Source organism: Salmo salar, chromosome 10 (genome assembly GCF_965601325.2).
Source record: "Salmo salar chromosome 10, fSalSal1, whole genome shotgun sequence".
Classification (NCBI taxonomy): Eukaryota; Metazoa; Chordata; class Actinopteri; order Salmoniformes; family Salmonidae; genus Salmo; species Salmo salar.
This window is the reverse complement of record NC_138300.1, coordinates 42477218-42502944: the sequence shown is the minus strand read 5'-3', so window position 1 is coordinate 42502944 and position 25727 is coordinate 42477218. Positions and strand designations below refer to the sequence as shown.

The following is a 25727-nucleotide window of genomic DNA, read 5'->3' as shown; positions in this document are numbered from 1 at the left end:
TCCAGCACAGGTTCCCACCACTCTCTCTCTCTCTCTCTCTCTCTCTCTCTCTCTCTCTCTCTCTCTCTCTCTATCTCTCACCAGAGCAATTACATGGGGGCTGGGGATTGGGGAAGGAGAGGGGAGTGTGTGTTTGTGCGTGTGTGTGTGCATGCATGCTTTGACTGGGGCAGGAGTCTGGAATATTCATATTTACTAGTCTTAATGTGGAATTTACCATGCATATCCTTGCTTCATGAATCTGAGGGACAATATTAGTAGTGGTACACATAGTATTGGTGTAGAGTACTGGTGTAGAGTACTGGTGTAGAGTACTGGTGTAGAGTATTGGTGTAGAGTATTGGTGTAGAGTACAGGTGTAGAGTATTGGTGTAGAGTACTGGTGTAGAGTATTGGTGTAGAGTATTGGTGCAGAGTACCGGTGTAGAGTACCGGTGTAGAGTACCGGTGTAGAGTATTGGTGTAGAGTACTGGTGTAGAGTACTGGTGTAGAGTATCAAATCAAATGTATTTTTAAAGCCCTTTTTATATCAGCAGATGTCACAAAGTGCTTATACAGAAACAGAGCCTAAAACAGCAAATAAGCAAGCGATGCAGATGTAGAAGCACGGTGTCACGAATGCTAGGAGTGGTGGTAGGAGTCAGGCGCAGAGAGCAGAGGTAAGAAAAAATGAGATTTATTTTTCTCTGGTACGACAACGGTCGACGCCAACACAACAGGCGTGTGAACTAAGTGACCAACCCATACACAACGGGCACACAGTCCGGAAAGAAAATAAATCAGGCAGATCGCCAGCACATCCAAAAAGCACACTGACGTAAAATAATCCCGCACAAACCTGGGCGGGCTAAACAGGCTTAAATAACCACAAATCAAGATACACAAATAAGGAACAAGTGCAAACAATAAGACATACCAACAGAAAAGGAAAAAGGGATCAGCGGCGGCTACTAGGCCGGCAACGAAGACCGCCGAGCGCCGCCCGAGCAGGCAGGGGAGCCACCTTCGGTGGGATTCGTGACACACGGTGGCTAGGAAAAACTGCCTAGAAAGGTCCCGGACAAGGTAGCATGTCTGGTGAACAGGTCAGGGTTAGAGTACCCAAGTACTGGTACTCTACACCAGTACTTGGGGTGGCAGGGTAGCCTAGTGGTTAGCGCGTTGGACTAGTAACCTGAAAGGTTGCAAGATCGACTCCCCGAGCTGACAAGGTACAAACCTGTCGTTCTGCCCCTGAACAAGGCAGTTAACCCACTAGGCTGTCATTGAAAATAAGAATTTGTTCTTAACTGACTTGCGAAGTAAAATAAAGATAAATAAAATAAAGGGTTCCATAGCCACAGGCAAAACAACAGGAACAGGATCAGCAGTATGACCAGGTGGACTGGGGATGGGGAGTCATCAGGCCAGGTTAGTCCTGAGGCATGGTCTTAGGGCTCAGGTCCTCCAGGAAAGGATGGGAGGGAAGGGAGAGAGAGATGGGAGAATTAGAGGGAGCATACTTAAGTTCACACAGGACACCAGATAAGACAGGAGAATTTCACCAGATAGGACAAACTGATCCTAGCCACCCAGCACATAGACTATTGCAGTATAGATACTGGAGGCTGAGACAGTGGGAGTTGGGGGACACTGTAGCCCTATCCGACAGGACCAACCAGGCAGGATATAAATAACACTTTGCCAAAGCACAGCCCCCACACCCCTAGAGGGATATCAACAGACCACCAACTTACTACCCTGAGACAAGGCTGAGTATAGCCTACGAAGTTCTCCTCCACCGCACGAGCCCAAGGGTGTGCAAAACCGGGCAGGAAGATCACGTCAGTGAATCAACACACTCAAGTCGAGTATAGCGAAAAAAGCCTGGCATGACATGACGCACCCCTCCTAGGGATGGCCAGGTAGAGCCGGGCGGTTTGTCACTCCAGTTCCTCGCTCTTCACCTTCACACCCCTGGGTCAGACTACACTCAATCATTGGACCTACTGAAGAGATGAATCTTCAGTAAAGACTTAAAGGTCGAAACCGAGTTTGCGTCTCTTACATGGATAGGCAGACCATTCCATAAAAATTGATCTCTATAGGAGAAAGCCCTGCCTCCAGCTGTTTGCTTACAAATTCTAGGGACAATAAGGAGGCCTGCGTCTTGTGACCGTAGCGTATGTGTAGGTACTGTATGTATGGAAGGACAAAATCGGAGAGATATGTAGGTAGGCGCAAGTCCATGTAATGATTTGTAGGTTAGCAGTAAAACCTTGAAATCAGCCCTAGCCCCTGTTGGGGCTACAGTTTAGCAATGAACCCCGAGCCGGGATTGCTAACAAGGCTGGAAATTCAAAACATCAAAAATCTAATAATTTCAATTTCTCAAACAATCAACTATTTTACACAATTTAAATGATAAACATCTCCTTAATCTAACCACATTGTTCGATTTTCAAAGAGGCTTTACGGCAAAAGCATAAAGTTAGATTATGTTAGGACAGTACATAGCCACAAAAGTACAAACATCCATTTTCAATTCAAGGTCAGGCGTCACCAAAAGCAGAAACCAGCTTGAATTATGCACTAACTTTTGTCAATCTCCATCAGATGACACTCCTAGGACATTATGTTATACAATACATGCCTTTTTTGTTCCATCAAGTTCATATTTATATCCAAAAACAGCATTTTACAGTAGCGTGAAATTCAGATTTTTTTCTTCTCTGAAATGCTTCCGGTGAACATAACAAAATTACTATTCGAAAACATTGGTAAATTATAATATTGTCATTCAAAGAATAATATATTATCATCTCGTAATTGCTACCGAATGGCCAGATCTCAAAATAACTTTACTGGGAAATCACATTTTGCAATAAACGGGGTGCTATGCTAAGAACAACAGGCTATGCTATACAGTTAGCATCATCTAAAATCGATAATAACATTGTAAATATCCCCTTACCTTTGATTATCTCCATCAGAAGTCAGGCATCCCAGGTCCGGAAGGCATCCCAGGTCCGGAACAAATGTGGTTTCTTTTGACAAAGTTCATAATTTATGTCCAAATAACACCAAGTACTTAGCGTTCATTATGCTCCCACAAAACGTGGTGGGGGGCTGGTAAAATCACGCCGAAAAGCTAAAAAAACCTAGTAAATAATCTATTTATGTTCGTTCAAACATGTCAAATGTTGTTTAGCATTAATCTTTTGGTCCATTTTTAACGTTAAACATCAGTAATATTTTCACACAACCTATCCTATGTCTAGATAAAAAATGATGACAAACTCACGTTTCTCAGATTTATGCGCAGGCGCAAAAAAATGAAGTGATGACATGTCAACTTCCTTGGATTCTAATTTGCTCTCTGTTTATCATAGACGCTTCAAACAACTTTATAAAGATCGTTGACATCTAGTGGAAGCCGTAGGTGTTGCGAAATGAATCCTTTCTCACTATGGTATCTATAAAACAATGACACTAAATAGTACAGTCACAAAATTCACATTTTTTTTAAATCTATTTTTCACAGGTTTTTGCCTGCAATATGAGTTTTGTTATACTTACAGACACCATTCAAACTGTTTTAGAAAATTCAGAGTGTTTTCTATCCGAATGTGTTAATAATATGCATATCCTAGCTTCTGAATTGGTGTAGGAGGCAGTTAAAAATGGGCACATATTTTTTTCAAAATGTCTCAATACTGCCCCCGAGCCCCAACAGGTTCAGGAAGCCAGAGGCTAGCACTTGAGTAATATGATCACATTTTTTGGTTCTAGTCAAGAGTCTAACGGAAACTTGAGGAACACTGAAACTTACAAATGATTTGTCAGGACAAACCATCCACGGAGATGAACTGATATCTTTCTGACAGATAAGATCTAAACCAGGCAAGAACTTGTCCGTGTAGACCAATTAGGGTTTCCAATCTCTCCAAAACAATGTGGTGATCGAAGCTGTCAAAAGCCGCACTAAGGTCTAGGAGCCGGAGGACAGATGCAGAGCCTTGGTCTGACGCCATTAAAAGGTAATTTACCACCTAGAGTAGTGCTGCTGTAGAATGACATGGGAAAGGAGAGCCTAACTCACTACAGTAAACCATGAGAAGTACTGCAATAAGATAAATGATACATACTGTACTAGCAGGGATCTTGATGTTAGATACACATTCCTCATAACTGTAACTCCTGACTGATGAGCAGTAAGCAGAGCTTGTGATGATAGAATAGAACAAGTAAAATAGGAGAAGTCGAGTATCATATGTCAGTAGTAAAAAATAGATCAGCTCTAACACAATCATATTTAATGTTTCCTGATGTTATTTATGATGTGTTGAGGTCAGACATAGCAGGAAACACGGTCAGTATGTCTCCATGCCTGTTTGTGTGAATGCTTGTGCGTGCACACGTGTGTGCGTGTGTATGTGTGTTTGGGCAGCAGCAGAGAGAGCAGATGGTGGGAGTAGTGACACATGCCCTGACAGAGAGGCTATAGAACCCTGAGTTCAACCCCCTCCACTGCCTTAAAAGGACTCGAGCGACCCCTGACCTTCAGGAAGGCCTTTTGATTGGAGGAAACAGATTGTAGGAGACAATGCAGAGTGGTCAGTGAGAGAGAAGAAGTGGAAGAGAGAGAAGGGGAGGGGGCCTATCCCTCTCCTCCCTCACTCCCTCCTAGAGAATTCGGACTCAAGCAGTGTCACAACAAGTCTGTAGCTAACAGGGAACTATTTTCCAATGGGGAGTGGAGGAATGGGACATGGTTAGTCTCTGTTGTGTTCTGTTCCAGATCCTAGATGACTTCATTCAGGCTGCTGCCAACCACAGGAGTTTAAACAGAGCTCACACTGCTGCCTTACGATAGAGCAACTAGACAGAGAGAGGAGAGAAAGAGGGAAGAGAGAGAGAGTAAGAGGGGAGAAAGGGGCAGTGAGAGAGTGATAGAGTGGGGGGAGAGAAAAGACAGTTCTCTCATTTAAAATAGTCTCTCATTTGTGCCGGGAGGGAGGCAGACCGTCTTCAGCTCCACATGGACAAGACCAGCTGAGCCACAGGAGACAAAGGAAGGCGATTCAGGAGAAAAAAGATAAGTCAAGTTTAGAGTTTTAGAGAGAGAGAGAGGAAGAGAGAGGAGCGAGGGAGGGAGAGAGAGGAGCGAGTGAGAGGGAGGAGAGGAGGGAGGGAGAGTGCGAGAGAGAGCGAGAGAAGATCTGTTTAGCAGACAGACAGAGAGAGCTGTGGAAGTGGTAGTGTACAGTTCTGTTTTTCTCCAGACAGACACAGTGGGATAGTCCTCTGAAAGTCTCTTCATCATGACTACTTCTCTTGGTAGGTACTGTACCGTTACTGGATACATAACTAATGTGTGTTTATCAGTTTTTCTGTGTGTGTGTGTGTGTGTGTGTGTGTGTGTGTGTGTGTGTGTGTGTGTGTGTGTGTGTGTGTGTGTGTGTGTGTGTGTGTGTGTGTGTGTGTGTGTGTGTTTTGTGTGTGTGCTAATGCTTAAACCCACTAGATGGTCTGCATCCCCGTCTCAGTTGCATTGTCTCTGTTCAGTGGTCCCAGCATGCAGTGAAATAAGACCCTCCTGTTGCAGCCAGCAGACTGACTCTCTTTTATTCCCTCTTTCATTCTCTCTATCTTCATGTTTTCTTTCTGATTTCCACTTTTCTCTTGTTTTCTTGACAATTCTCACTTCTTGGCTGTCTCTTTTTGGATGTCTCTGTTTACCTGTCTCTTTTTGGATGTCTCTGTTTACCTGTCTCTGTTTACCTGTCTCTTTTTGGATGTCTCTGTTTACCTGTCTCTGTTTACCTGTCTCTTTTTGGATGTCTCTGTTTACCTGTCTCTTTTTGGATGTCTCTTTTTACCTGTCTGTTTTTGGATGTCTCTTTTTACCTGTCTCTTTTTGTATGTCTCTTTTTACCTGTCTCTTTTTGCCTGTCTCTTTTTGGATGTCTCTTTTTGCCTGTCTCTTTTTGTATGTCTCTTTTTACCTGTCTCTTTTTGTATGTCTCTTTTTACCTGTCTCTTTTTGCCTGTCTCTTTTTGGATGTCTCCTTTTGCCTGTCTCTTTTTCAGTCTTTTGCTTTCTTTAGTTTGACTGTCTTCTGCTTTATCTTTTTAAGTCTTTATTTTTCCGTCATTCCTTCTCTGTGTTTATTCAGTGTTATCTCAATCCATCCTGAGGTTCTGTGAGAGCACGCTTCCCTCTCTGGGTAGAATACACACTTGTCTCTCGCTCTTTCCTGGAGACCTCTGGTATTTACACACGTCTGGAATTGTGTTGTGTGGTAGTCTAGCATATGCCTTTCTCTCTCTCCCCATCCCCATCTTCCCCTCTCTCTTTCTCTATCTCTCTCTCTTCTATTCCCATCTTCCCCTCTTTCTCTTTCTGGTTGTCTCTCTCTCTCTCTCCCCCCATCTTTCCCTCACTCTTTCTCTATCTCTCTCTCTCCTATCCCCATCTTCCCCTCTCTCTTTCACTTTCTGGTTCTCTATCTCTCTCTCTTCTATCCCCATCTTCCCCTCTCTCTATCTCTCTCTCTTCTATCCCCATCTTCCCCTCTCTCTCTCTCTCTCTCTCTCTCTCTTCTATCCCCGTCTTCCCCTCTCTCTTTCTCTTTCTGGTTCTCTCTCTCTCTCTCTCTCTCTCTCTCTCTCCCCATCTTTCCCTCTCTCTTTCTCTATCTCTCTCTCTCCTATCCCCATCTTCCCCTCTCTCTTTCACTTTCTGGTTCTCTATCTCTCTCTCTTCTATCCCCATCTTCCCCTCTCTCTATCTCTCTCTCTTCTATCCCCATCTTCCCCTCTCTCTCTCTCTCTCTCTCTCTCTCTTCTATCCCCGTCTTTCCCTCTCTCTTTCTCTTTCTGGTTCTCTCTCTCTCTCTCTCTCTCTCTACCTGTTCGTATTTCACCGAACAGGTATGGGAGTTAATCAATATTTGCTTTGATTCTAAAATCTTTATAGGTCTATGGGAAATATTCATCTTTGATATGATCGTATAATTGGCAGGAGGTTAGGAAGTGCAGCTCAGTTTCCACCTCATTTTGTGGTTTTCTCTCGAGAGCAAGGTCTGCTTAAGGAGGCATCTCTTGATAGCAAGGCTATGCTCACTCACTCAGTCTCTCTCTTCCCTCTCTCTCCTCTCTGTTAGAAAGGATCAAACTCTTTGTTGTTATGTTTTATTCTGAAGTGGTCATGGTTGTGCCCCTAGTTGTTTTTCCTCACGCCATCTTTTATTTTTCATCATGGAAACAACGAGACGAAGTGTTCCTCTGTTCCACAGTGGTAGGACATGACCTCATCCTGTACTCAGGGAGAGGTTTAGTTGACCAACATCAAGAAATCACTACTGTATCTACCAGGGCCACAGAGTCTGTTTGTCTACCTGTCTGTCTGCCTGCATGTTTGTGTCTGTCTACCTGTCAATCTGTCTGTCTACCTGTCTGTCTGTCTGCTTGCCTGCCTGTCTGTTTGTCTACCTGTCTGTCTGCCTGCCTGTCTCTGTCTGTCTGTCTGTCTGTCTGTCTGTCTGTCTGTCTGTCTGTCTGTCTGTCTGTCTGTCTGTCTGTCTGTCTGTCTGTCTGTCTGTCTGTCTGTCTGTCTGCCTGTCTGTTTGTCTACCTGTCTGTCTGCCTGCCTGTCTGTCTGTGTCTGTCTACCTGTCTACCTGTCTGTCTACCTGTCTGTCTGCCTGCCTGTCTGTTTGTCTACCTGTCTCTCTACCTGCCTGTCTGCCTGTCTGTCTACCTGCCTGCCTGTGTCTGTCTGTGTGCGTGAAAACTCCACTTATGCGTCTGCCTGTCTGCGTGAAAACTCCACTGATGCCCTGTCTGTCTGTATGTGACTTTCTGCAGCATAAAGAAGTTATTAAGATAACCTTTGTATTCTTCACTGATAGACCTGGCAGCTCCTTCACAAACAACCTCAGTGATAACGCTCTAAAAAGCATTGTCCTTCTATCCCCAATACTACTACATCAGTCCCTGAAGAACCACAGAGGTTGTTAGAAGTTGTCCTTATTAACTGGCTACCCTCTCGGTCCCTAGAGAAGTCAGACAGACAGGAAATACAGTAGGACTCTGTGAGATGGGTCACTGATCACAACATCCTGTCCTCCTGTTTGCGTTAGTGTTATTGTCCACTCCACTCTTCAGTCTGCCCATAACTCTCTCTGGTCTCTTCCACTCCAGTGAGTATAGCTGTCAGGCCAAACACAACAGACAGGGGGACAGGGGAAGCTGATTTAAAGGGACCCGCCTGCTAGTTTTTCTTCTGTGTAGGCGAATGCTCTAGACAGCCTCTGAGAGGAAGGGGGCAAAGGATATTATGCACTATTAAGTTTTGATGAATAACTTCCAGGTAGGATGAGAATAATGAGAGCTTTGTGTGTGTGTGTCTGTTTATGTGTGTGTCTGTTTATGTGTGCATTATATGTGCAGGAATGTGTGTGGGTGGTGTCAGAACTGTAACAGAATGTGCTGAAGCAGTACACCAGCCCACCATGGCTGATGACTATAGATCCTATGTAGTGAGGTAGCTAGAGGGAAAATGCATCGCCCAAACTTGGACTTGAACACTGGACCCTCCGATTAAAAGTCTGATTCTCTACTGACTGGAGCTATCCAGGCTCTGCAGTACTGTGTCTCCTCTCCACATGTCTGAATCATCCCTCTTTGCACGCTCTCTCTCTGTCTCTATGTCTCTCTCTCTTTGTCTCTTTCTCTCTTTCTGTCTCTCTCTCTCTCTCTCTCTGTCTGTCTTTCTCTCTCTCTCATACTATCTCTCTCTGTCTCACTCACTCTCTCACTTTCTCTCTCTCTCTCGCTCTCTGTCTCTGTCTCTCTCGCTCTCTCTCACTCTCTCTCACTCACTGGCTCTCTTTCTCTCCTTCCCTCATTCCTTCATTCTGTCAGGCTGGTCTGTGATCACAGTGAACAGCTGTCAGACTGGGCCTCTCAGTGTGTGGTGTGTGTATGGAGGACAGTGAACGAGAGCACATTCCTGTGGTCAAAAGGGAGTCTGTGAATCCTCTTCAGAACAGAGAAGAGAAGGATGCTTGTGCTGTCGTGTCTGCGTAGTGTGAGTGTATGTTTGAGAGGGAGACAGTGAGAGCAAGAGAAAGAGGGAGAGAAAGTTGTGTGTGTCTGCTTGCCTGAATGTGTTTGTGACTCATGCCCATGGTTCGTTGCCATCTGGAAGTGCTTCTACATGGTTCTGGCCTGACTGAAACTGAGGAGATTTTATCCTCTGGCGTCAGACTCTGTCAAGGCCGGACAGCAGAGAGAGAGAGAGGAACAGCTAGCCAGGGGACAGAGTACAGGAAAACAGTAACAGTAGAGAAAAGACTAACGGTTTCCCATACACAGATTAAACTTAGTCCTGGACTAACAAACTCGTTCAATGGAGAATCTCCACTGAACATGCTTTTTAGTAAAAAACAGGCTTAGTCTGGGTCTGGAAGACCACCCCTGAGAGTTAAGAGGAGAGGTCTATGTGTGTGTTTTTAAATTCCTTGTCTAGTTCTCTGTGTGACGTTTTTCATTACGCTGCTGTTGGAGTATGTACAGTTGAAGTGGGAAGTTTTCATACACCTCAGCCAAATACATTTAAACTCAGTTTTTCACAATTCCTGACATTTAATCCTTGTAAAAATTCCCTGTTTTCGGTCAGTTAGGATCACCACTTTATTTTAAGAATGTGAAATGTCAGAATAATAGTAGAGAGAATGATTTATTTCAGCTTTTATTTCTTTCATCACATTCCCAGTGGGTCAGAAGTTTACATACACTCAATTAGTATTTGGCCTTTAAATTGTTGAACTTGGGTCAAACGTTTTGGGTAGCCTTCCACAAGCTTCCCACAATAAGTTGGGTGAATTTTGGCCCATTCCTCCTGGTTTGTAGGCATCCTTGCTCGCACACACTTTTTCAGTTCTGCCCACAAATTTTCTATGGGATTGAGGTTAGGGCTTTGTGATGGCCACTCCAATACCTTGACTTTGTTGTCCTTAAGCCATTTTGCCACAACTTTGGAAGTATGCTTGGGGTCATTGTCCATTTGGAAGACCCATTTGCGACCAAGCTTTAACGTCCTGACTGATGTCTTGAGATGTTGCTTCAATATATCCACATAATTTTCCTCCCTCATGATGCCATCTATTTTGTGAAGTGCACCAGTCCCTCCTGCAGCAAAGCACCCCCACAACATGATGCTGCCACCCCCGTGCTTCATGGCTGGGAGGGTGTTCTTCGGCTTGCAAGCGTCCCCCTGTTTCCTCCAAACATAATGTTGGTCATTATGGCCAAACAGTTCTATTTTTGTTTCATCAGATCAGAGGACATTTCTCCAAAAAATACGATCTTTGTCCCCATGTGCAGTTGCAAACCGTAGTCTGGCTTTTTTATGGCAGTTTTGGAGCAGTGGCTTCTTCCTTGCTGAGCGGCCTTTCAGGTTGTGTCGACATATGACTCGTTTTACTGTGGATGTAGATACTTTTGTACCTGTTTCCTCCAGCATCTTCACAAGGTCCTTTGCTGTTGTTCTGGGATTGATTTGCACTTTCCGCACCAAAGTACGTTCATCTCTAGGAGACAGAACGCGTCTCCTTCCTGAGCGGTATGATGGCTGCGTGGTCCCATGGTGTTTATACTTGAGTACTATTGTTTGTACAGATGAATGTGGTACCTTCAGGCGTTTGGATGAACTAGACTTATGGAGGTCCACATTTTTTTTCTGAGGTCTTGGCTGATTTGTGTTGATTTTCCCATGATGTCAAGCAAAGAGGCACTGAGTTTGAAGGTAGGCCTTGAAGTACATCCACAGGTACACCTCCAATTGACTCAAATTATGTCAATTAGCCAATCAGAAGCTTCTAAAGCCATGACATCATTCTCTGGAATTTTCCAAGCTGTTTAAAGGCACAGTCAACTTAGTGTATGTACACTTCTGACCCACTGGAATTGTGATACAGTGAATTTTAAGTGAAGTAATCTGTCTGTAAACAATTTTTGGAAAAATTACTTGTGTCATGCACAAAGTAGCCAACTTGCCATAACTAACCGACTTGCCAAAACTAGTTTGTTAACAAGAAATTTGTGGAGAGGTTGAAAAATGAGTTTTAATGACTCCAACCTGTGTATGTAAACTTCCCACTTCAACTGTAGCTATGGATGTTGTGTTGCTTAGATACAGAGGTAGGGCCACTGGTGTGAGAAAATAGGGTCATCGTTTTGGACTGTTTAATTAGGACTGTTTAATTAGGGAGTGACACACACCATGGTCTGTGAGCGGTCTCTATGAAGAGGTTTCGGAGAGGTTAAGGTCAGGAGCAGGGTCGGGTGTGTGTATGTTGGTGCGAGTACGGGGTTGGGTGGGGTCGGCGTTCCCAGTCAGTATCCGACTAATTATGGGAAAAGCAGCAGGGTTAAGCGCTGAGACTGGAACACCAGGACAGACAGGAAGATCATAGCCGGTGGGACAAACCGCTCCGACTGGGGATGGGAATACTCATGGGAACAGGGATCAGCAGGCTCCCTCTGGTCTAGGAAATGGGGATTGGGTTTTGGGATCTTTCTGGAGTTATCCCAGGAAAGTGTGGGAAAGTTTTAGAGGGATTCATCCTACTGTGAAGTATTGTTGTTTATGTTTACCAGTTTTTTTTTTACAGTCATACTCCAGTTGTGTAACTGTGATAGGGATACTCCCTATGAACAGGGCATCTGATTGGATGAGACAAGGGGTGTGCCGTGTGTGTGTGACTGCATTATGGAATGTGGTTGCTGGTGTTTGATTGGCTGTAATTAGAGACAAATAGCGACATCACGTCCTTTTGGCTGTTGACCTTTAACATCTAGACTTCAAGACCTGTGTCTGATCCTTTTCGACCTTAGAGGGATCAGCATAAGATCAACAGGCAGACAGGACCAAGAGCCGAAACGTGTTGATCTTACTTTTAACAATAAATAACTTCCACTGTCCTCCAGTTGCTGAAATTCCTTTTTACTGCAGTTTGTTCCTAAATCTATGCAGCTTGGTTGGAGAGTGAGGTAGTGGCAGTGTTTCCTTCCACAAGACTCCAGACAGAAAGATAGATGGTTGGATGGATGTGATATTAGGTTGTATTGGCAGTTTCTGCTAGACACTTTTTCTAAGCAAAAGTTATCCTATAACATGTGAACCACATATGCACTCACATGCGCTCTCTCTCTCTCTTACACACACACAGTCGGACCTCCCCAGGCCAGATCTGCACCAGCTTTTAGTTTACAATGAAAATGTATGGTAAGGTCACCATAAACGTATAAGTCTGCATCTCGTGTGTCATCCTATTCCCTATATAGTGCAATACTTTGCACCAGGGCCAATATGATGTGTGTGTCTGTGTGTGTGCACGCGCTTTCCTGTGTGTGCATGCATGTGTCTGTGTGTGTGGTTATGTAATCTAGTACTTAATTTAATCCAAATTCCTCAGCCTCCAGTCAATGGAGAAGAGAGAGAGGGGAAAGAGAGAGAGGGAGAGAGAGAGAGAGATAAGGTGGGGAAAGTGGGAAAGAGAGAATGTCAGAATGAGAGAGAGACAGAATGAGAATGGAAGAGGATGAGAGGGTGAGAGTGGGGCTGCAGTGGATACAAGAAGGTCTTTTCTCCATTACTCTCTTTCGCTGTCTCTCTCTCTCTTGGCTTGTTTTCATGTTTGGGGGATGACATGAATTGTTTAAAAGACAAGACTTTGACTAGTATATGAGCAGGAGACCTACAGACATGGGGAAGCAGGTAGCATAGTGGTTAGAGAGGTGAGCCAGAAGCCAAAGGGTTGCCAGTTTGAATCCCGGGCCTGAGGGGAAAAATCCGTTGGGAAGTGAGCCGGCAACCAGAGGGTTGCTGGTATCAAGTCCTGGATGCCATTGCCTGCTGTTTGCCCTTGATCAAGGCACATAACCCCCACAACAGCAGCTCCCTGGAAGCCCAGTGTGGCACCTCTCCAAAACATGTGTGTGTGTGTGTGTGTGTGTGTGTGTGTGTGTGTGTGTGTGTGTGTGTGTGTGTGTGTGTGTGTGTGTGTGTGTGTGTGTGTGTGTGTGTGTGTGTGTGTGTGTGTGTGTTAAAAGTGGTAGTCAAATTTTGGTTGGACTTTGTGTAATTAACCAATAAAGTGATCTTAATGTTTGTAGCCTTAGTTTTCCTTCTACACATATGGCTGCAGTATAGAGAAGGAACAAAGAGCAGTGTGTAGGAAAATGACAATTCTAAAGTACGAGAAGAATTCGAACCAAACTTGTTCAGATTATGTAGGAAAAGGGAAAGTTTTCTAAAATCCTCCTGTTACATATTGTACTGTGTTAATGCACTTACCTGTAATGTTAAAAGGGAAGCCACGCCAGTCTTAAAGGAATATATTGTTATTTTCCTGGCAGATTCCCAGAGTTTCCTGGACAGTAGTATGAACCAGACTCCAGTGTCGTCGGAAGGACAGGAGTTCCGCTCTGAAGTGTCCGTCACTACCGCCTCCTGTCAGAGAATGTTCGGATCCATGCGCTCTGTATCGTCAGGCATCTCCTTCCCACACACAGACAGGTACTGCTGGCAATCACACTCTAACGGGTGTCTCTCTCTCTCTCTCTCTCTCTCTCTCTCTCTCTCTCACTCTCTATCTCTTTGTTGGAATCACACTCTAACGTGTGTGTGTGTGTGTGTGTGTGTGTGTGTGTGTGTGTGTGTGTGTGTGTGTGTGTGTGTGTGTGTGTGTGTGTGTGTGTGTACTAAACTGTAGCTACATCTGTGTTTGTATCTGACCCTGCCCTCCTCTCTCCTCCTCAGCCAAACTCCACCTCCAGTGTGGCTGGACAGGACTCCTACGTCCCTGTCTTCCCTGTCCCCTTCACCCTCTCTGTCACCCCTCAGCCTCCCCAATTCCCACAGCTCTCCCTGGGAGGCCCCGAGGGGCCTGGAGGGGTCTGGGGACCTGAGCCGTGATGAGAGGAACAAGGGGTACCAGAGCCAGGGGGATTTAGCCTCTCTGCTGCTGGGGAATGGAGGTCTGGGACTGGAGCACAGCCTGTTGAAGGCAGTGGAGGGGCTGGGGGGCATTGATTTAGGCCTGAACCTAGGTCTGGACCTGGGGCTTGGAGAGGGCAGACTGGGGGGACTACCACCCCTGCTGCCTGAGAAGAGGGTACCGGGGCTAGGCTTGGGTGGGTCGACGTCCCTCTCGTTCAGTGGGTTATCCAGCCCCCACAGTGGTAGTAGTCTCAGCATCCCCTTCCCCTCAGCCATGACCCCTGACCCTCTCATGACCTCTGACCATCTCAAAGGACTCAGCGCTGGTGGTGTAGCCCCCTCGCCTGGATCAGGTACACACACACACACACACACACACACACACACACACACACACACACACACACACACACACACACACACACACACACACACACACACACACATACAGTCCCTCTGCTGGCCCCCATGTTGTGTTATAAACATACACAGTATAGACATGTATACAGTACCAGTCAAAAGTTTAGACATTCTCTCAACCAGTTTCATGAGGAATGCTTTTCCTACAGTTTTGAAGGAGTTCCCACATATGCTGAGCACTTGTTGGCTGCTTTTCCTTCACTCTGCGGTCCATCTCATCACAAACCATCTCAATTGGGTTGAGGTCGGGTGATTGTGGAGTCCAGGTCATCTGATGCAGCTTTCCATCACTCTCCTTCTTGGTCAAATAGCCCTTACACAGCCTGGAGGTGTGTTTTGGGTCAATGTCCTGTTGAAAAACAATTGATAGTCCCACTAAGCGCAAATCAGATGGGATGGCGTATTGTTGCAGAATGCTGTGGTAGCCATGCTGGTTAAGTGTACCTTGAATTCTAAAAAAATCACAGACAGTGTCACTAGCAAAGCCCCCCCCCCCCCACACCATCATCACACCTCCTCCTCCATGCTTCAAGGTGGGAACCACACATGCGGAGATCATCCGTTCACCTACTCTGCATCTCATAAAGACACAGTTGGAACCAAAAATCTCAAATTTGGACTCATCAGATCAAAGGATAGATTTCCACTGGTCTAATGTCCATTGCTCGTGTTTCTTGGCCCAAGAAAGCCTCTTCTTATTATTGGTGTCCTTTAATAGTGGTTTATTTGCAGCAATTTGACCATGAAGGTCTGATTCACACACAGTCTCCTCTGAACAGTTGATGTTGAGATGTGTCTGTTACTTGAACTCTGTGAAGCATTTATTTTTGCTGCAATCTGAGGCTGGTAACTCTAATGAACTTATCCTCTGCAGCATAGGTAACTCTGGGTCTTCCTTTCCTGTGGCGGTCCTCATGAGTGCCAGATTCATCATAGCGCTTGATGGTTTTTGCGACTGCACTTGAAGAAACTTTCAAAGTTCTTGAAATCTTCCGGATTGACTGACCTTCATGGACTGTCATTTTTTTTTGCTTATTTGAGCTGTTCTTGCCATAATATGGACTTTTACCAAATAGGGTTATCTTCTGTATACCACCCCTACCTTGTCACAACACAACTAACTGCCTCAAACACATTAATTAGGAAAGAAATTCCATAAATTAACTTTTAACAAGGTACACCTGTTAATTGAATTGCATTCCAGGTGGCTACCTCATGAAGCTGGTTGAGAAAATGCCATGTGCAAAGCTGTCATCAAGGAACTGGGTGGCTACTGAAGAATCTCAAATATAAAATATACACTGCTCAAAAAAATAAAGGGAACACTTAAACAACACAATGTAACTCCAAGTCAATCACACTTCTGTGAAATCAAACTGTCGACTTAGGAAGCAACACTGATTGACAATAAATTTCACATGCTGTTGTGCAAATGGAATAGACAACAGGTGGAAATTATAGGCAATAAGCAAGACACCCCCAATAAAGGAGTGGTTCTGCAGGTGGGGACCACAGACCACTTCTCAGTTCCTATGCTTCCTGGCTGATGTTTTGGTCACTTTTGAATGCTGGCGTTGCTTTCACTCTAGTGGTAGCATGAGACGGAGTCTACAACCCACACAAGTGGCTCAGGTAGTGCAGCTCATCCAGGATGGCACATCAATGCGAGCTGTGGCAAGAAGGTTTGCTGTGTCTGTCAGCGTAGTGTCCAGAGCATGGAGGCGCTACCAGGAGACAGGCCATTACATCAGGAGACGTGGAGGAGGTCGTAGGAGGGCAACAACCCAGCAGCAGGACCGCTACGTCCGCCTTTGTGCAAGGAGGAGCAGGAGGAGCACTGCCAGAGCCCTGCAAAATGACCTCCAGCAGGCCACAAATGTGCATGTGTCTGCTCAAACGGTCAGAAACAGACTCCATGTGGGTGGTATGAGGGCCCGACGTCCACAGGTGGGGGTTGTGCTTACAGCCCAACACCGTGCAGGACGTTTGGCATTTGCCAGAGAACACCAAGATTGGCAAATTCGCCACTGGCGCCCTGTGCTCTTCACAGATGAAAGCAGCTTCACACTGAGCATGTGACAGACGAGTCTAGAGACGCCGTGGAGAACGTTCTGCTGCCTGCAACATCCTCCAGCATGACCGGTTTGAGGTTGGGTCAGTCATGGTGTGGGGTGGCATTTCTTTGGGGGGCCGCACAGCCCTCCATGTGCTCGCCAGAGGTAGCCTGACTGCCATTAGGTACCGAGATGAAATCCTCAGACCCCTTGTGAGACCATATGCTGGTGCGGTTGACCCTGGGTTCCTCCTAATGCAAGACAATGCTAGACCTCATGTGGCTGGAGTGTGTCAGCAGTTCTTGCAAGAGGAAGGCATTGATGCTATGGACTGGCCCGCCCGTTCCCCAGACCTGAATCCAATTGAGCACATCTTGGACATCATGTCTCGCTCCATCCACCAACGCCACGTTGCACCACAGACTGTCCAGGAGTTGGCGGATGCTTTAGTCCAGGTCTGGGAGGAGATCCCTCAGGAGACCATCCGCCACCTCATCAGGAGCATGCCCAGGCGTTGTAGGGAGGTCATACAGGCACGTGGAGGCCACACACACTACTGAGCCTCATTTTGACTTGTTTTAAGGACATTACATCAAAGTTGGATCAGCCTGTAGTGTGGTTTTCCACTTTAATTTTGAGTGTGACTCCAAATCCAGACCTCCATGGGTTGATAAATTGGATTTCCATTGATTATTATTTGTGTGATTTTGTTGTCAGCACATTCAACTATGTAAAGAAAAAAGTATTTAATAAGATTATTTCTTTCATTCAGATCTAGGATGTGTTGTTTAAGTGTTCCCTTTATTTTTTTGAGCAGTATATTTAGATTTATTTAACCCTTTTTATTCAACCCTTTTTTGGTTACTACATGATTTCATATGTGTTATTTCATAGTTTGGATGTCTTCACTATTATTCTGCAATGTAGAAAACAGTAAAAATAAAGAAAAACCCTGGAATGAGTAGGTGTGTCCAAACTCTTGACTGGTACTGTATGTTAACTCCATATATACAGTACATACAAAGACAATAGCATGCCTGATTTCACACACAGTCATACTGTCACACACAGTGTTCACTGTAAATATGTGTATCTACTGTACCATCGTGCTCTAAACTCTAGAATGGGAGAGTCAGACTCAGTGGTTGTCTTTGCCTGTGCGTTGTGTTGCAGACCTGTTTGCCAGTAAGCAGCACACTGTGAAGTTTGTTCAGGACACATCCAAATTCTGGTACAAGCCTGACATCTCCAGAGATCAAGGTAAATATTGTCTCTTAATATTACACGTGTGCTGCAAGAACTGTGTGTTAGTGAGTGTGTGTGTGTGTGTGTGTGTGTGTTGACACCCTTTTTCCTATATAGCGCACAACTACTATGGCCCCTGGTCAAAGTAGTGCACTATATAGGGACGTAGCCCTGAATGACACAGGGGTGTTGTGACTTTCTGTGTAAGACATGTGTTTTGTCCCCTGTGGCGCTCTGTAGCTATCACTATACTGAAGGACAGTGAACCTGGATCTTTTGTCGTCAGGGACAGTCACTCGTTCCGCGGAGCCTACGGATTGGCTATGAAGGTGGCCACACCCCCTCCCTCTGTCCTGACACAGAGCAAGAAAGGTTGGTGTCGTAGGCTACATTTCTGTGGATCCCAAATGGCCCGCTATTCTCTATTAAGTATACAGTACGCTACTTTTGACCAGAGCCCTATGGGAATAGGGTGCCATTTGGGACACAGCCTCAGAGAGGTCCATCAGTTCTAACATGGTCTCATTAGATTTATTTCAGCAAGCCATGACACCCACCATCTCAGATTGTTCTGAATTGGTTTCTGTAGACAACATTATTTTGTTGGAAGACAATTTGAACTCTGAGAAATTAAGCTAATTTATTGAACCCAAATTGGCCATTTCAATTTATAGGATTCATATAATATTCAATTGATATAACAATACCCATCATCCGATTTGTACCAAACCTCTTCTTAACAATGATTAAAATGCTAGGAATCCAAATAAATGGTAAAAAGCCACGCACGAACCCCCCAAACCAAGCAGACAGTATCAGTTCTCTATCTTTAATAAGTAGGATGAAGCTGCAGCTTGGAGTAATGGTTATTTTTTTATTTTTTTAAGTTGAACCTTTATTTTACTAGGCGAGTCAATTTAAGAACAAACTCTTATTTACAATGATGGCATACCCCGGAAAATACTGCGGCAATTGAGCACCACCCTATGGGACTCCCAATCACGACCAGATGTGATACAGCCTGGAATCAAACCAGGAACTGTAGTGATGGCTCTTGCATTGAGATGCAGTGCCTTAGACCACCGCGCCGCTCGGAAGCCCAATTCATACTATGTAATGTATTCTCAGTGAATTTGGTGTTTTTTTTTTCCTTTTCAGAGAAATTAGCCGTTGAAGTTGCTTGCATTTTTCCCCTCATAAATTGGTGTGAAAGTACCAGGTTTTTTCCACTAGATGCTGCTTTCTGCTTCTGCCACACACATTTTTCCATCAGAAATCCTATTTCTTGTGCTTTTTGAGGTGGAACGACTCAGTAGTGACATTTAACCATTGTAGTTATATAGTGTGTCACTTCTGACTTATTTCAAATGAGATATGTCTGTCAGTCCAGGGTGGTCTAGGTTACCCCTAGATGATGACCCTGGGTCAATTTTGTATTTTCTCCACTAATGGTTAAGGTTAGGATTGGGGGAAGGGAAGCTGATTCTATATCTGTACCTAGGGCACTTGCCATTTCTCAACACCTCTCTGAGTCTGATGTCCCTCACTGACGATGTCACTACCTGTCTCCACAGTGGGAGGGGACCTGTCTAATGAGCTGGTGAGGCACTTCCTGATTGAGTGCACTCAGAAAGGGGTACGGCTTAAGGGCTGTCCCAACGAACCCTACTTTGGTGAGGACACATTCCTGTGTGTTGTGTTGTGTTGTGTTGTGTGCATGTTTACTGTATGTGTGTTGTGTTGTGTGACTATGTCTGCATTTAGACAGGAAGCCCAATTCTTATATTTCAGTATTTGGTATTTTGACCAATTAGATCTGATGTGAAATGATCTAATATGATTGGTCAAAAGACCAATTAGTGGAAAAAATATCAGAATTGGGCTGCCTGTGTAAATGCAGCCTAAGCACTGTATGTGTGGATATGTTCAGTTTTGATGTAATAATATACAATGTCTTCCTCTGGTGGACATACTGAGTAGTGCATCTAAACAGATCCAAAATAACCAGATGGTATGTGAAAGCATCTGAGACAGTCTGTTTCCTGTACCTCACAGGAAGTCTGACTGCATTGGTCTTTCAACATTCCATCACCCCCTTGGCCCTGCCCTGCAAACTCATCATCCCCGACAGAGGTAAGAATGCGTGTGTGTGTGTGTGTGTGTGTGTGTGTGTGTGTGTGTGTGTGGTGTGTGTGTGTGTGTGTGTGTGCGTGTGCGTGTGCATGTGTGTGTTTTTATAAATTCCCGGCAAACTCTTTTTTCTTTCTGTGTTGTCAGACCCTATGGAAGAGACTAGTGAGCCATCAACACAGTCAGCCACCAACTCTGCTGCTGAGCTACTCAAACAGGGAGCAGGTATTGTTTTATCTCAGCTCTCCTCTTCTCTGACATGGTGTGTGTTTCAGTGTGACTCTGTTTCAGTGTGACTCTGTTTCAGGGTGACTCTGTTTCAGGGTGACTCTGTTTGTGTGTGTGTGTGTGTGTGTGTGTGTGTGTGTGTGTGTGTGTGTGTGTGTGTGTGTGTGTGTGTGTGTGTGTGTGTGTGTGTGTGTGTGTGTGTGTGTGTGTTTCAGGGTGTGTATCAACTTTCATTGTGTACTGTGTGTGTTCCTCTGTGTGGTTCCTGGGTTCAGTAGAGCTGCAGTCTCTGACTGGTTACCAGGTTGTGTGTGTGTTACTGTGTTTAATGTATGTGTGTGTGTGTGTGTGTGTGTGTGTGTGTGTGTGTGTGTGTGTGTGTGTGTGTGTGTGTGTGTGTGTGTGTGTGTGTGTTACTGTATATGACGTGTGTGTGTGTATGTTTCCCCTCCCCAGCCTGTAATGTGTGGTTCCTGGGCTCAGTAGAGCTGGAGTCTCTAACAGGGTACCAGGCTGTGCAGAAGGCAGCCAGTCTGATTCTGGCCATGGACCCTCCTTCTACCTCCACTGTGGTCCACTTCAAAGTCTCAGCCCAGGGCATCACCCTCACCGACAACCAGAGGAAGTGAGTCATACACACAAATGCATGAGCACACACTCATAATGTAAAGAACCTCCTAATTACAACAGATATTGTATACCTACACTATAATACTATTAACCCTCACTGCCTGTCTCTCTCTGTCTGTAGGCTGTTCTTCAGGAGACACTACACTGTCAATACAGTCATATTCTGTGCTCTTGACCCACAGGAACGCAAGTGAGTACTGTACACTCCTTGGTGTGTGTGTGTGTGTGTGTGTGTGTGTGTGTGTGTGTGTGTGTGTGTGTGTGTGTGTGTGTGTGTGTGTGTGTGTGTGTGTGTGTTCCTGATAATCATGCATGGTAAGTGAACCTATTCTGTCCTCACCAGGTGGACAAGAGATGGCTGCTCCTCTGCTAAGTAAGTCATCCCCTCATTTCACCTCCTCTAATTCTTTCTCTCTCTTTCTCTGTCTCTTTCTGTCTCTCTCTTTCTCTCTTTCTGTATCTCTCTCTCATTTTTATCTATCCATCTCATTGTTTTTCACAATTTCTCTTTGTATTATTACTCCCTCTATCACTTCTCCTTTCTGAATTATTTGCTGAATAGCACTGGGTCGTATTCATTACTACACACCATATCGAAACATAGCAAAAAGTTTTGCAATGAAAATTATAATTTCTTATTAGACAAATTCAGGTAGGTCACTCCCCGCTTCGGCCCATTTGTTTCCGTTTCGTTCCTAGTGAATATTACTGTGGATTATTCTGTTTGGCAGTTGAAGCTGAAGGCTTACTGAGCTTCTCTGCTGTTTCTCCTGTCAGGATCTTTGGTTTTGTGGCGAGGAAGTCAATGAATGGGACGGAGAACGTGTGTCACCTGTTTGCTGAACACGACCCCGAACAACCCGCCAGCGCCATCGTTAACTTTGTCTCCAAGGTGATGATTGGCTCACCGAAGAAATAACACATGCACAAATTCACACACACACACACACACACACACACACACACACACACACACACACACACACACACACACACACACACACACACACACACACACACACACACACACTGTTTGTCCTGCTGGTACATACAGCACTAAAATGCTGATGTAGAAGAGAAGATACTAATGTGTTGCATTATGGGATACTACCCGCAGAAGACAGTAGCAACAACTTTACGCTACACACCAGGGGCCTCATTTATAAACATTGCGTATACACCAAATGTGCCCCAAAATCTGCATGCACCAGTTTTCAACAAAAGTTAGCATTTATAAAAACTTGATGTGAGAATGTGATCACCTCCCTGCAAACTTTAGACCATGCATATGCACATCTGCTAGTGGCTGAAATATTTATTACAAGCTGGAAAGTAAGGATTTGTAACATTCTGTTGACAGGTCCACAGCAATTTGCCAGTGGTTTCTCTTTCAGAAACTGACTGACAGTCCTTTTCCAGATACACCATAAATTACTGCAAAAGATTAAAACATCCTGCCAACACAGTAAATAGACCGGTACTTTATGTAAAATATTTGACAGTATGGGTATAGGTTACAGTATTGCTGTGCAATAGGAGCGCGACATCATTGCGTATTTAATCTCAGAGCCTATACCAAGGCACGACATAGAAACCCAATAATCTATTGATAAACTAAATATTGAACAACAATTCTTGTTTTGCATGCTGTGGCCTAATGCCAATCATTCCAAATTATACCTCAAATAATGGGCGTTATGGTCACCCTAAATGGTGGATGGAGGGCGTTTTCCAGGCAGTTTTAATGCTCGTTCACACACAGCTGTAAAACTGTGCGTGTGCCAAATTGATAAATGTCAATATTTCTGTATATGTGCAGACTTTTCAGAAATGGGTCATGCAGACATCTAGTGTGAATGTATGCAATGCTTATAAATGAGGCCCCAGAGGTGTCCTGTAGGGTGATGTTGCCCCCTAGACACTGATCTTGGGCTAGTTTAGCATTTCCCCCACTAATGGTTAAGGTTAGGATTGGGGGAAGGGAAATCTGATCTCATCCTTGATCTGTTAGTGGGATAAGCTTTACCCTGAAGCGCATCGAGGACTTAAAAAAAATACTTTATTAATATAACTTTTTGTTATCAGAGGAGGCTGATGGGCAGAGATCATTGTAATGGCTGGAATGGACAGAACGGTATCAAACACATGGTTTTATTACAATGAGCCCGTCCTCCTTTATCTCCGCCCACCAGCCACCACTGCTGTTTGTGTATATATAGTCAGGATGTCATTGTAAAGGAAGGTAATCTGTCATGTATGATATGTATTTTTAATTGAGACATGTTTTTAACAAATGTATTTGCTGAAATGTAATCTATATGATATTGTCCCTCTAATCACACAGCATTACTAGTCTGTCTCTACCCGCCATGCAGAGTAAAAGGCTCTCAATGAAGAACATGGTCACTTTTAATCACTTCAGCCAATCCCTCCGAACTCATATTATCAATGAAACACTATATACTTTACAATCCAGTGCTTGACTTGGTGCAGAACACACCAATATAAACAGTACCGGCACCTAAAAGGAGTTCCGGTGTGATTTGCCCTAACTAAAAATGTAGCAACTCCTACAAAAATGTGCAGCATTAATTATAATCCACATAATAATGCACATTTCCTGTTGCTGCAGGATTATTTTCCTGCTGTGAGAAACTGCCCCAATTAAGATCTTATCTGTAGTTAGAGTTTCAGATCAAAGCTAGACAAAACAGACCACACCAATGATGTGTTAAAATCAGTGGGTGGCCATTCTATTATATCTGACCACAGAACATCAGCTGCTATTTTTTCCTGATGATTCTACGTACATGTTGAATTGGCTCTGTTTGATGACACCCAATAGACGATCTTCTGACCACGGCCAACATTTGTTATTATTGTGTCCATCCTAGACAAAAACAAATATCTGTTGTCCCTTTAAATAGAGTTTAACAGATTTTAAAATATATTTAACGTGATGCATTATGTTTGAAAGAAGAATAACTCTGAGAAGACATGAAACCATGCAACATGGTGATGTGTTGCTCTTGAGATGACTGTTGTAGCCATGTGAGGAAGACTGCATCCCAAATGGCAACCTATTCCCTATACTGTATAGTGCACTAAACACACTGGACACAGATGTCAGTTTAACGTCTAGTTGTAACAGTGTCATTGGATTCAGGTTAAAAGTTGGATAAAAAAAGAACATTGGTGTATCCGATTGGTGACTTTTTTCAAATCCAAGCAGTTTTCCATGTTGAGTCAACATCATCACATTTATTTATTTTGTTGAAATGACATAGAAACAATGTTGATTTAAGCAGTTTGTGCCCAGTGGGAAGTAGTGCTCCTCTGGTCAGAGGTAGGGAATAAGGTGGCAGTTGGGATGCAGCCTAGTGCTAACCAAAGTCTCTTACTTGTCATGTTGTTGGAGAGTTGATGGGCTTGGTAGGGAAGAGTTTTTCATACTCACATGTTTCTGTGATCCATGTCTCCTACTTTTTGCCCCCAAAGCATAACTTGGGCACTCAATTGTAAAAATGTGTAAATTAATGTTGTATAGTTGGTACTGTAACATTATCCTCACTAACATATTTTCGGAAAATAAAAAAACAGCAATTAATGTATTACATATATACATTCATCATATAGGGTACGGCCACATAAATATGTTGTGTCCAGAACTTCCGGATTGAGCAAATGGTTTCTCATCATCTGTTGACGATTGTTGGACAAAAAGTCCACAAATCCTCTATCTTTTTACATATACAAATAATTGACTTGAGTTTTTGAGCTTTTGATAGACAAAAACAGACAATTGATGAATGCATATATGGTTTCATCTGCTGTCATACGTCTCTGTGTGGCCAGTCTTTTGAGTGTTTTTTCCAGTAGATGGCGCTGATCAATCACAAGAAAATAAACAAATGTAGGATGCCTTTGGTGTTTGTGTTTATGTGTGTGAGTGAGTGAGTGAGTGAGTGAGTGAGTGAGTGAGTGAGTGAGTGAGTGAGTGAGTGAGTGAGTGAGTGAGTGAGTGAGTGAGTGAGTGAGTGAGTGAGTGAGTGAGTGAGTGAGTGAGTGAGTGAGTGCATGTGTGTCAGTGGAGAATCCTCAGTGGAGGATTGGGAGGACCATCCTCCTCAGTGAAGTTCATAAAAATAAAAATAGTGAAACATTAAAAAACGAATCCTTTTAAGATAAAACTATACCAAATATATTCATATGTCACCAAATAATTGATTAAAACACAATGAAGGTCTACTGTAGCCTCAGGAGCACTCTGTAAAGTAGCACCATGGTGTAGCCGGAGGACAGCTAGTTTCCGTCCTCCTCTGGGTACATTGACTTCAATTTAAAACCTAGAAGGCTCATGGTTCTCACCCCCTTCCGTAGACTTACACAGTAGTTATAACAACTTCTGAAGGATGTCCTCCAACCTATCAGAGCGCTTGCATCATGAACGGACATGTTGTCCATCCAATCAAAGAATCAGAAAATGAATCTAGTACTAAAAGCATAAGCTACAGCTAGCTAGCACTGCAGTGCATAACATGTGGTGAGTTGTTGGCTCAAAGAGAGAGAAAGACAATAGTTGAACAGTTTTGAACAAATCAATTTATTCAAAAATGAAGGAGAAGCAAGAGAGAGCGAGAGAGAGAGCAAGCTATATTTCGTTATATATTGTTTTCCCCTTTCGCTTACTTAGCTTTCGAATGCAGCTAGCTAGTTTAACATACTCAAACACCCGGCTCAAACAGAGAGGGATGCCATGTTAGCTAGCTGGCTGTGGCTATCCAACACTGGAACTTTTCCAAGTCTAGGTTAACTTTTGGTTTTATTCATTTAAAGCCACCGGGGCCCGCCGGTGTAACTGCTAAACTTCTTGCTGACTGTACTGCATGATTGTAGTGGGATTACTAGGGCGTTAGTTCTAGTAGCTATGTTTACTATGATGTCACGTTATCTAATACTCTACTCTTTAGAGGCGGCAGGTAGCCTAGTCGTTAGAGTGTTGGACTTGTAACCGAAAGGTTGCAAG

General features: G+C 44.1%; 1 protein-coding gene across 2 annotated transcripts in view; it reads left to right on the top strand.

Moving 5' to 3' along the window:
• tns3.2 (tensin 3, tandem duplicate 2) overlaps positions 1–24624 on the top strand; it is a 93676-nt gene extending 69052 nt beyond the window's left edge. For both annotated transcript variants that reach the window (XM_045687764.2, XM_045687763.2), the window contains 11 exons: positions 13412–13571; positions 13815–14347; positions 17642–17728; positions 17954–18085; positions 19288–19386; positions 19769–19846; positions 19991–20068; positions 20528–20696; positions 20823–20891; positions 21045–21074; positions 21479–24624. In XM_045687764.2, the coding sequence (XP_045543720.1) occupies positions 13412–13571; positions 13815–14347; positions 17642–17728; positions 17954–18085; positions 19288–19386; positions 19769–19846; positions 19991–20068; positions 20528–20696; positions 20823–20891; positions 21045–21074; positions 21479–21620 (1577 nt within the window). In that variant the 3' untranslated portion in view covers positions 21621–24624. The remainder of the gene's footprint in view (positions 1–13411; positions 13572–13814; positions 14348–17641; positions 17729–17953; positions 18086–19287; positions 19387–19768; positions 19847–19990; positions 20069–20527; positions 20697–20822; positions 20892–21044; positions 21075–21478) is intronic.
• Positions 24625–25727: the final 1103 nt, after the last annotated feature.